The 11859-nt window shown below is 39.4% G+C and overlaps 1 protein-coding gene across 1 annotated transcript; it reads right to left on the bottom strand.

Annotated features, from left to right (window-relative positions):
* Positions 1-8846: 8846 nt before the first annotated feature.
* flrt1a (fibronectin leucine rich transmembrane protein 1a) lies at positions 8847-10904 on the bottom strand. Its single transcript, XM_068331890.1, has one exon. The coding sequence runs from the start codon at positions 10902-10904 to the stop codon at positions 8847-8849; it is 2058 nt and encodes a 685-aa protein (XP_068187991.1).
* Positions 10905-11859: the final 955 nt, after the last annotated feature.

Raw genomic sequence — 11859 nt, 5'->3', positions numbered from 1 at the left:
CATCCTCACAATGACATGTCAACACGACTATGTCAAGATAGCATTAATCCTCACTTCTTCTTCACTGTTTTAGCTTATCATGATAGTATACTAATGGAAGCTAATTAGCAATAAACATGAGATGCTCTTGATATCATCACACTGAAAGAATTCAAAAATAATGTAAAATTTGACCTGATAATGGTATTATTTGTAAAATCAGGGGATTATTGAAGATTTTTCTCACCATAATTAAAAAATGTGAGATGCTTTATTCAAACCAATGAATAAGAACCACATGATGGAACTGGATGAAAAGTCAGTGAACCCTAAAAATGTTAATAATCCTCTGAATAACATGAATGTCTGTTCAAACACTGCCGATCGTGACGCCATGGCTAACATGGTTAGAAATGAAATATAAAAACAGGTGCAGGAACAACACCATCTTGGTCACCTATAATTAGTTTTTGTGAAAAACACCATTTGGCTACTTCCTTTATGCACTGTTTGATAAACCTATTGGTCTCAGAAAAATATATGAGAGGAACTGATCCAGAGTTGATACTATTGGTTGATTTCACACTGTGCTAATTATGCCTGTGAATCACACAGGATGCGTCGGAGTTCGCCAAAAAGAACTCTGGATTTCTATTTGCTGCTTCGATAGCGTTAATTGGGCCAGATGAATCACACTTTATATCTGTATCTAGCAGCTGAGTGCTGAACTTGAGTCTTTTATCTCAGAAATACGCTAGAACAGACGCCGATCACTGCTTCCAAAGACTGACTTTTATATCAATAGAATCACAAAATTAATTCATATCTGCTTGTTTACTGTTTCCATTCAAACTCATTTGCCTCCAAATTCTTTGTTGAGTTATCCCTACTTTTCACTGAGACAGATGGCAAACAATTCTCACAAGAAGCTGTTGTTTGTGCGCTGACTCCCTCCTGTAAGCATGATAAAACCGGATCTAACCTGCAACCAGCATTCGTAGTCAGATGCCATCTATTTCTGCCTCTGACACACGGCTGACTAACAGAGCCCGGTTTAGCAGATTGCTCACCAATTGTTTCTCATGAGTGAAGATGAAGACTAGTGATAAAACGTATTGATCTATGGCTTGTACGCTGGCTGACTTGAGCTGCTGACTCTGATCTGTTAACTGTGGGCTGAGTTAGTGAGCCATCTGTGACCTAATGGCCTGTTCAACCGCACTTAAATCACGTTTGATCTTTCAATGTCAAATTGCAGTCAAAGACACCAAAGGCATGTGTAGCGATATAATTCTGGTTCATTAGGTGATATAATGCGTCTCTGAAACATCATTCACTCCTTCATGTGTCAAAAGAAGGATGAGAATTAGAACTGAGTTGTTTAGCGCGTAGGGAGATGAACAATTAATGTGTGGTGTAGGTACTACCTACCTTTGATCAGAATGACTTTGTAGTCAATATCAGCACGCCGCTCAAGAGTCAAGTGATTAAACACCGGATCTGTTGTGGAGAGGAAATAACTCTTGATGTTGAAATGAGCAGTCACTGTGAATTTGTCACAACAACCTCTCTGACTCATGGCCTGGTAACAGTTCATCCACCGAAGATAAAACTGTTCAAAGACAAATGATGGCAGATGAGACGGATCAGATTTGGCTTGCGCTGAGCAGGATAGTTTTAAAAGTTGGCCAGCAGCCCAGAGTCATAATAAATTAGCTAATTCAAACAAATGGTAAAGAACCTGGACTTAAATGCAGAAAGTGGCGTCCGCTCCTAGATGTCCAGCAGCATCGCTTTCTATGCAGACAGATGTCATTTCCTCCACGAACCCTTAAAAGCCACGTAAAACAGCTTCTCTTTGTAAGACTATTCCTGTCTTTGCTGCTTCACAGCAAACATTTCCCATTAGCCTATCCTTCTATTGTTAAATTAGTTTATTTTTTTAAATCTGATTTTTGTGCATAAATGAGACAATCTGGCATGAATTGTGGTTCATAATCTTTATGAATACAATGAGAAAGTAGAGTACTTACATTTACAACAAGTGCGTGGTGAGGTCATTTGTTGTTTCAGCATCAAACGGCAGCAGAGAGGAGAGGTTGAAATCAACGAGGCATAAAATATATTACTGTGCATTTAAATACATTAATTAGTCATCATTTTCCAAGGCTGAGAATCTATGATGGTGTTTCTATAGAGCTAAAGAATAACACAACCATGTTGACAATGATGATGCTAACATGCTGGTGTCAGGCATAATTGGGCTTAATGGTGACCACGTTGACAGTGATCATTAAGTAGATTAATTTGGCCATTATTCGAATAAATGTATCGTCATTGATTATCAGTCATTCAGCGAGGGAAACAGAGAACATCCCAACGTGACGGAGCTAGAGGAGGACCGACTTTAAAGAACACAAGAATACAAACCGGTTTTAGAGGAAGGTTGTTAAACAAAGCTAATAAAGAGTCATGAAGAGGTTTTTTTTTTTTTTTTTTAAATAGGCCCCATGTTGAATCCTTTTTTCACTGCTAATCACTGTCCTGAATTTCAAGTAACCCTGGTATAAGTTAGAAAATCATCAGTTCCCACATGTCTCCTATAATCACATAGCAACAAAAAAATCCTTTGTACAAAATATTTATTCTCCTCCGCATCACAGGGAGTGCGTGATCATCCAGAAGCAAAAACACCCAAGTAAATAATGTCACACAGGAATAGACAATAAATCTCTGTTCATTATGGATGACTATGACTGTTTTTGTTTTTTAATTAGAAGAAAAACAGTATTTATGAAAACCACATGGGGGTGATGGTATGTTTTCCAAGACACTGATTCCAGGAACATTGGTTATTTTTGCTCTCGGTGCGTCTTACCCCTGACCAGACAGACACCATCACCACCACCTGTTGACAAAGAATATGCACAAACCCAGCTGGCATGCACATGAATTCTTCCTCAATGCTATTAGTATTATTAACTGACTCCAGTAGAATGCATCTGCGATCCCAGCCCATCCAGAACAAACACATCAGCGATACCCCCTTGATCTAATTGTAAAACAGCTTGGCTAAATTGGTTTACAAAATGTAATTTTATTCCAGTTTGGAGCACCACCTCAGTAATTTGAGTCACATCACAGTGATTACTACCTCTTCAGAATAAATAGCACACTTCGTACAGATGTCAGAGAGCTACAGTAGATTTGTGTTGCAACATATTTTTCCTAGGTAATACTCTAACCCTCTGTTGGCGAAAGATTCTCACACCTCTCCACTATTTCTTTATCACATTAAAATAAAAAAGGAGGATGCAGGATAAATAGCAGCAAATAATGATAATAAAACAGTGCATATTCACCTACACAAAACAGAATGCATGTGAGATCTTTCAAGACATTATAATAGCATGAAGAGGTTTATATAATGTTTATGCAGATAATGATGTCATTATAAATGACTGAAAGTGTGGAATACTGAAAAATGAACATTAAATCTATTACCTCAAGGAAACTTACTGATTAAAAAAGAAAAATATACACTACGACACTTGGATCGCTTTCATTTACTTTTCTAAATCAGATTGTCGGATTCATTTTCATGTTTTGAAAACAATTCACTTGTTTTTTAATATTATTCTACTCATTTCTAGGTTGAACTGATATATTTCCTTTGTAATTATACTGTGGGGCAAAACTGTCCACAAATTTAGCGTTTATTTTTCTCGTATTTGCATCTCTTTTTTGCAGTGTAGCAATTAGAGCCCAGCTGAAGGAAAGGCAGGTCCAAGAACAAACAGTGTAAAGAACTGTTGCACAATAGACAGCATCAAGTTGCACTTCAGGCCACAGACGCACTGTGAGGTGCAACTAACAAGCATCTCTCAGGAATGGGGATTATGTCTAGCTCCCAATCTGCAGCTGTGTTTCTGGGCATGGTTGGAATCAAAAGTGACATGGGAGTCAAAGACGGTGACACTTCAGACTTTCCTGTGCCATCGCCTGATCAGCACTCAAGATACAGACACTATTTATTAGATTTTATGTTGAATTCTGTATTTATTTTGCAGAACTCAAAGTCCCTTCATTAGATTTTGTGACTAACAAGAGAAAGAAAAGGCCTTAACCTCATAAGAAGCATTGAGTTGCAGCTTCATCGTTGAGCGCCAGGACCGCTCTATAATGATTTCTAAAAGGGGAACAATTAATAGAGAGTTTATTCTGCTGCTCAGGATCTCAAGGCGCCAGACGAGGCCCTCTATATTCCAAACAGCACTAAATACATTTTATCCAAGATCATGAAACTGACAGCTTATACTTCAAATCTATAACTGTAGAAATCCTGGAAAAACATTATTACACCATCTGTGTTTGAAACCAATCAAGCCCATCTGCTGTGAGACCCCACAGCAACTCCTACTGCCAACATCTCCGTGATCCCTTTCTCGGTAATATAACCACTTTGGCCTCATTTCCAAAACCTTATTTCTCATAATTCATCCCCTTCTCCTTCTTTTCACAGCGTGATGTGATTTACAGAGGGTGGTATTAAATTGTCCAGCTTCTAGGCAAGAACAGGTTTTAACCTTGAAGCCCTGCTTATCTGAGTTGTGATCCAGCTGGCTGTGACAATGGATACTCTTTCATCTCTATGAGCATAAAAGGTGCTTGACAGGGTGAGTACCTTGTCCAAGTCCATCAGAAACATATGTATGGCCGGCACTCATATATTCCTTTGCTGACCATTTGAGGGGGTCTTTCTCCTCTGAGACAGTGTTGTTCCACAATAAATGTGTGTCTTTTTTAGCATTTCATATGGTCACAAATATTAACAAATGTTAGCCAGTCGCTGTAAACTAGGTTTTGTAATTTTTATCAGATCGTATATCCTTTCTGAATATATTTTTGGGAAAAAGTTTCAGTAATGTTATAACATTACAGTGTGAATGTTTTATATGAAATAACAATTGGATATGTAGTTGAAGTTGCATCCTCTCGGTATCCTCCACATTTCCATTGGTATTGACAGAAAAAAACAGTACATTTTACAAATGTGTGACATCAAGAAAGTAAAATTGTACTGAAAAGGAGCCTGACTTTCTCATCAGTCATTCCCCTATTCTAAGTCACAGATGTGAGGCTTCCTCTGACACGGCTGTAGAGCTGTGAGTGCACGGAGTCTGACAAAGCATTTCAAACTTTAAGGTTCAAGTAAGACGTTGCTTCAAGTCTACAGCTTGCAGTAATATACAGTAACTAACTATGGTAATTTATCGCTGCCATTTTTAATAGCAGAGAATTAATGTGAATATTACCAATTTCATAACAGGTTCAGTGTATACTAATACAGGAAAATTTGAAGAGGCAGATCTAAAGATTTGTACATTTTTTGAAATGGATGGATGGATGGAAGGATGGATGGATGGATGGATGGAGGATGAGGCTTAAAGGTCTACCTCATTTAAAGTTTGATGGCAGTGTAGCACTCCCTTTTCTTTTACCTGCAAAACTCTCTCATCAAATTCAAAATGAGATCATATTTTCTATGAAATGGAAAAAATGTCTCAGTTACAACATATGACTTGTGTTCTGTTGAGAACAAATATGGGTTTATGAGGTTTGAAAATCACTGAATTCCATTTTTATTTACACTGAACACAGCACCCAAACTTTTTTGAAATTTGAGGTGTAGAAAATTTGAGAAAGTCAATAAATAAATTTAACACTGTTGGATAATCTAACTTATTTTTATTTTAATAGTTGCAAACTCACATTATCTTCAGTGTTTGGCTGTACTGTGACATTTGACATCCCACCACTATATATATATATATATATATATATATATATATATATATATATATATATATATATATATATATATATATATATATATATATATATATATATATATATATATATATATATATATATATATATATATATATATATATATATGCGCTGGAAACACATGCTAAGCTAGAACACCATTGAAAATACATGTTCCTCTGATACCTCAAAACAAATGGGTAAAAAAATATGTTGAGAACATCTTTAACAGATTTTAACTTTTGCAGTGGATTTAAGCATTTCAAGTGCTTTAAGTTCTAGAAAATGATACATTAAATTGTTAACATCAGCATTTCAAATCGTCACATTTGTGTGGTGATATAAAAATGTAGTCTTGGGTGCTTCAGCATCAGCATGGTAATTACACAACCTTCAGTGTCCAGTGTAGATTCAATGGTTTGAGTCAGTGGGCAGTGAGATGCTACAAAACGTTACTGTCAGTAATTCTTGGAGGCCAGTGGGATTCAAGTGTTCATTAACTGATTCATATTCATTTGAATTGAAAACAAATAAAGTAAAAAAAATAGCAGACACCTTTGCAGTTGGCTGCATCAAATGAGAATCCACCTTAAACTCAGCCGATATTACCGGTGATTACTTGATTTTTCTAAGCATTTTAATGAATTTGCTAATCTTGTGAGGCATTTTTCAGCTCTGTGGAGATCTTGGCTGGATGTTAACATGCAGTCACTGAGGGCAGCAGCCTGTTGACTTCCAAGCCTCGTCTGAGCTAGTTTCAAGCTTCTGGCCTCAGGCTGCAGTTTGCCCTGCTTTATCCCAGTGCCGCTCAGGATCTCTGTCAAACGAAAACAATATGTGGGTCTAACTTTTCCTCCAAAGGCAGTTTCATGGGAAAGAATTTTATCATCTCTCAACACCTCTTTGAATTATAAAAAAATTCTCCACAAGCATGATGTGAAATGACAAGTTACCATAATAACAAGATTATAAAACATTTTATTGATCCCCTCTGAAGATGAAATTATAAAGCAATATCCACATATATCTCAGGTTCACTTTTTTTTTTTTACGCAAAGATATGGCACTAGTACTTTCCATAATTTCACCAGAAAAAATATTCATGTGGCTGTGGCCATGGTTTTATTTATACAAATGATGAGGAAATATGTGTGTTGGATTGACCCACTGTAAAACAGCAATTACACTATATCAACATTCCTCAAAACAAAATTGTCCAGACCAGTAAAATGCTATTAATTTAAGCTATAGTGATTTTCGGGTGCATGGTAAAATGTACATTCCACTGATATTTTGTCTGAAACCATTGTAATATTTTAGCGGACAGAACAGTCAAGGAAGCACAATAGGTTTCCCCTTTGGAAGCAACACAGTGATAAACAACTGATGGACAACATTAAACCCAAGGGGAGAAGCTAAATATGACAAACAGATTTATGCATGGGTGAACTCCACTGTGCCAGAGCCATCAATTCTGCATCTTTGTCAGTGCCTGGAGATGTTTCTTTACCCTCCGCCTGTCATTACATTTATCCCCGTTCCCTGCTAAGTGCTAATACATTTACATTTTTAGTGCTGCTCAGTAATAAAAGAGGTGGAATGAGTGGAGGCCTTGAATCGTTGCTAAAACAAACATCAGTCAACTCATCTCGTTGATGAGTCACCTAGTCCATCCACCTGACCAAAACTTGGCTGCTACTCCACAGTGCAGGTCAACAGTGTAGCGGTTTGAGTCTCCTCAGTCTCTCTCACAGTTCTTGCCCTCATTTAAAGGTTCATTAGCAAGCGTCTGCCTCAGGCAGGAGGTTCCGTGTTGGTAAATCGTCCAGTCTTGATTCTCTTTTAACGGCGTCATCACTTTCAGATAATAGAGGAAACATTTTAGAATCAAATGTTAGCAAATGAAGACAGATGTTACGTGGAGTTTGTTCTCTTCTGTCTCGTTGGACTGACATGCTAGTCTTTGGGTGGGGTCTATTTTTTTTTAAAATTACACATAATAAAAATTTATATTAAAAAAAATCATTCCAGAAAGTGTGAACCTTAAAACAGCAATCAGGGTACTTTTAAACTTTGTGGTTAAGACAAAACAAATCCTTTGTCCAAAGCTGAGTTTCATCAGTACTAGAAAACAAGAGGGTGAAAATAATGAAAATGAAAAAACAAACTATTTTAGCAGGAGAAAAAAACATCACGTAACAAACAAAATAAATAAACACAGAAGATGAAGTCCTGTGCAGGATTTCATTTTTAAACAAATCACTGATAAAAATAGCAAAGTATTTTTCAAACAGCCCAGTCCATATGTACTGTAAGTAAATTATCTACAAGCTTGTGATGCATTTCATTGGTTGTAACACACGACTGGCCTCAGGTGAAAGAAATCAAGAGGCATAACTGAGGTCCACCAGCCATGATCGGATCTTCTCCCTCCCAAACATCGAATAAGGTAATAACAAGCCTACTTTAAGACATGTGGTTATTGGGTTGTTTGAAAGAAAACAATTCACAGCTTTACAAAGCCCTTTCCTTGGGTAGTTGGTCGGGCACATCAATATAGTTGAGGCATTTGGAACACTGAGTTGATGATATTACATACTATGTATGAACAGTGAGCAGGAAAGAGTACTGAAAATGTCAGAGTATTATTTCCAAATCCATTTTGAATTAGTTACCGTGGTTCCCGTGTGTGGAAAAAGGAACTCTACCGGCACCATGGTAAGTTTGACCTTTCCACAGTGGATACATTCTTTGCTTACAAGTCAAAGGGGAAAAAGCATAAAAGAAAACATACACAGGCCATTACTAAGATGGTGAAGAAACAGTCAGCTGTGCATTTACACCTGGGGCACTGGCTGCCGAGTTCAGTTTCACGTAATCACATACAGTACTGTCAGTGCAGTGAACGGCAGTTAATTTGGAATGGGAAACCAGAAAAAGAAGGCACAGAGGGGTGCTCCAGAAGTGTCCATGCGAAGGGAAATTGTGCATCTCTACAGTTTATCAATAGCAGTGTGAACAGGATCTGGTACAGTACATCATGTGTAACAGTAGTCTATATCTGGGATTCCTCCTTCTCTATAACCACGGTTGGTGCCATGTCCTGCATTAGAAATATGGTTGGCACCTTTGTACAGGCCAGTGCCATTGGAGGGGAATATGGTATGAATGATGTAATCCTCTCGTAAGGGTTTGGGCTGCATTGGCTGGCAAGCCGCCATCGGTGTCATCTGGAACCCTGGACCACGGATTTCCAAGATGGTGTTGTCCTTCTTGGTGCCTGACTCAATGTAATCATCGTAGGTTTTGCTTTTTCGAGAGCTGCTGCGAGTGTAGTGATCACGGGGACAAAAATGGCCAGTCCTATGCCCATACCAACAGAAGATGCCAAAAATAAGAGCTAAAGATACGATGGCAGTAGCCCCACCAATAATCCCTGCCAGAGGCAGTGTGGTCAGCTGATGTGAATTTTCATCCTCATCTTCCTCCAATGGACTGAGGTCTGATGTTTCAGCTTTTGCACACACCAGAGCTTCGTCAGAATCTCCATCTCCAGAAATTGCGCCTTTGCTTTCTGTACTAGCCGGGAGGGGCACCATGCAGATGATGTAGCTAGAGCTGGGTTGCAAGGAGGTGAGTAAGTACTCTCGACGGTCCCCCCGGACAAGAGTCTCTGTGATAGATCCCATGGCGTTCCCAGTGCCCAGTCGGAGCCAGCTCAACCTGAAGGAGGAGCTGGGCTGGGCCACACTCCAGGTAACACGAATGCTGTTGTGAGAGAGGGGCTTCACGTTGAGGGCCAGGCTCTTTCCCACACCACTGCTGCTAAGTGTGTAGTCTAATCCAGAGTCAGGAAGCCCCAGCCCGGGCCGTTTTGAACGTAAGGTGAAAAGAGAGCCCTGTGGAGGTGTTTGAGTGGTAGAGCTATCGACCACACCTCCTCCCGTTCTGTCTCTCGCGCCCGCTGTCTTCACCACTTCACATTCTTCCATCTCACTGCTGAGATCTGTCAAAGCCATGTCTCGTACCCTATCGGGGCCATGGCAGGTCAGACCCCTCACAGTGATGGCGTTCCCACGGGCATGCAACCAGTCATAGAGCCAGCGCAGATTACAGCCGCAGTGCCAAGGATTTCCCCTCACCAGCAACTGACCGAGGTTTTCCAGGTCTTTGAATAATCCCCTAGGGAGGGTGGTCAAGTTGTTTCCTGACAAGTCTAGCCTCTGTAACCTGTGCATACCATCCAAGGAACCACGTGGCATATGAGTCAGGGCATTGTCCTGGAGGGACAGGCGTTGGAGGTGGGCACTAGGCAGATTTACAGGTGGTGTCAGGAGAGAGTTACGGACTAGGGACAATTCGGTCAAGTTAGAAAGGCGGGAGAATGTGTCATCTGCAATGCGTTGATTTGCCAAAAGATTACCATCCAGAACAAGACATCTAAGAGAGGAGAGGCCTCGGAATGCATGTGTTGGGATTGTGGAAATTCGGTTGTCATCCAAACGGAGTTCTTCCAGAGAGGCAGGCAGTCCTGAGGGGATACTAGACAGGTGATTGCGTGAAAGGAAAAGTAGGCGTAATCGTGGATTGTCAGCAAAGGCCTGGTCCTCAATGCTAACAGTGGAAATAGAATTATCATCCAGATGAAGCTTTTCTAGCAAGGGCATCCTAGCCAGTGCACTACGGGGAATAGTGCGTATGTTGTTGTCCTGTAAATGTAGTTCACGGACGGATGGTGGAAGATGCACAGGGAATTCATCAAGTTCATTATCATAAAGGTAAACCACACGGACAGCAAGATGGTGCTCCAATGAAGTGGGCAACCCCGGGTTGTTTATGTGATTGTTCTGTAGGTAGAGAACGGATGCTGAAGGAGGCAGTGATGGGATGGAGCTCAGGCCACGGTCATTACAGTAGATGAAGTCTTCATCGCACCTGCATACAGATGGGCATATCATGTCCGTGTCTCCGATGTATCCCTGTATCGTGGCTGCAGCAAACTGAATCATACCAGCATGTAATGCCAAACAAAGAAATAGCAAAAAGAGCCGAGCTTGCAGTTTAGCCACACGTACAGGTGCCATTATGGTCAGCATAAGCACTGTCTCTCTTGTCAAGGTCTGTTGTTGAGCCTCAAATTGTTGGTGACAGATGAAATCCTTTGACCTCCACCCTGACAGAGAAAGACAAATTACAATCAGTCCTTATGCACAAATCTAAATGATCAAAGGTGAAGAGACAAGGATGTTCAAGAGTATAAGAACACAAAAATGTTACTCTTGTATGTCTATTATGCAATATCATGCTACAATAATCATCTACACAAGAGCTTCAGAGACATCTTGCACAGATCATAAATTTGAAATTGGCCATTGTGCAAAATTATGAACCCTTGAGTATATTCCCCACTTGTAAATTATTCAAGAGAGATTGAGATGTTCCATAAATCCATTAGGCTGCAGGAGTCAGACAGAGCCGATGAGACTTTTCATTATGAATAGGGAACATTGTTTACAAAATGCCATGTTTGATCTCAGAGTCGTCCTTTTCAAGAATCGAATTTTCATCAGGCGTTCAAGACGGCTTTGGCAATTTTTAAAGTTTAACAAATACTTCTTTGCATATTGTGGTTTTTCAAATTAGTCGCAACAAATAAAGTCAAATAAAATGAAAATGGAAAGATATAATCTGTGACACAATGCAGATAATATGACAACTAATAATTAGTATTGTGTGTGAATATTTCAGTGATTATGAGACTGTCAGCATAGCGACGGCTAAGTAACCAATGAAATCATCAGATAGATCGCTATGGACTGCAGAACCGTTTTCATTGTTGACCAGGAATTTAAAGACATTATCAAGATGATCTTAGCTGACCTGTCATTCCACCAACCTTGAGGGGAACTGTCCAAATTTATTAAACTGTGAAGCAATGAAAAAGCAAAGATTTTACATTCCTCATGTGGTTGTCTGGTATTAACGCCTTCTATTTTTTCTGTTCTGGGCAAAAGAGAAAAAAAAAGTCTACGACATATAGAGTAAAATAAA

The sequence above is a fragment of the Antennarius striatus genome, chromosome 13 (genome assembly GCF_040054535.1).
Source record: "Antennarius striatus isolate MH-2024 chromosome 13, ASM4005453v1, whole genome shotgun sequence".
Lineage (NCBI taxonomy): Eukaryota > Metazoa > Chordata > Actinopteri > Lophiiformes > Antennariidae > Antennarius > Antennarius striatus.
Note: the sequence above shows the minus strand (reverse complement) of the source record. Positions and strands in the feature narration are given on the sequence as shown.

What these genes read in the sequence shown, in the direction of transcription:
- flrt1a (XM_068331890.1), bottom strand. Translation starts at nt 10,904, where the DNA reads ATGCTGACCATAATGGCACCTGTACGTGTGGCTAAACTGCAAGCTCGG.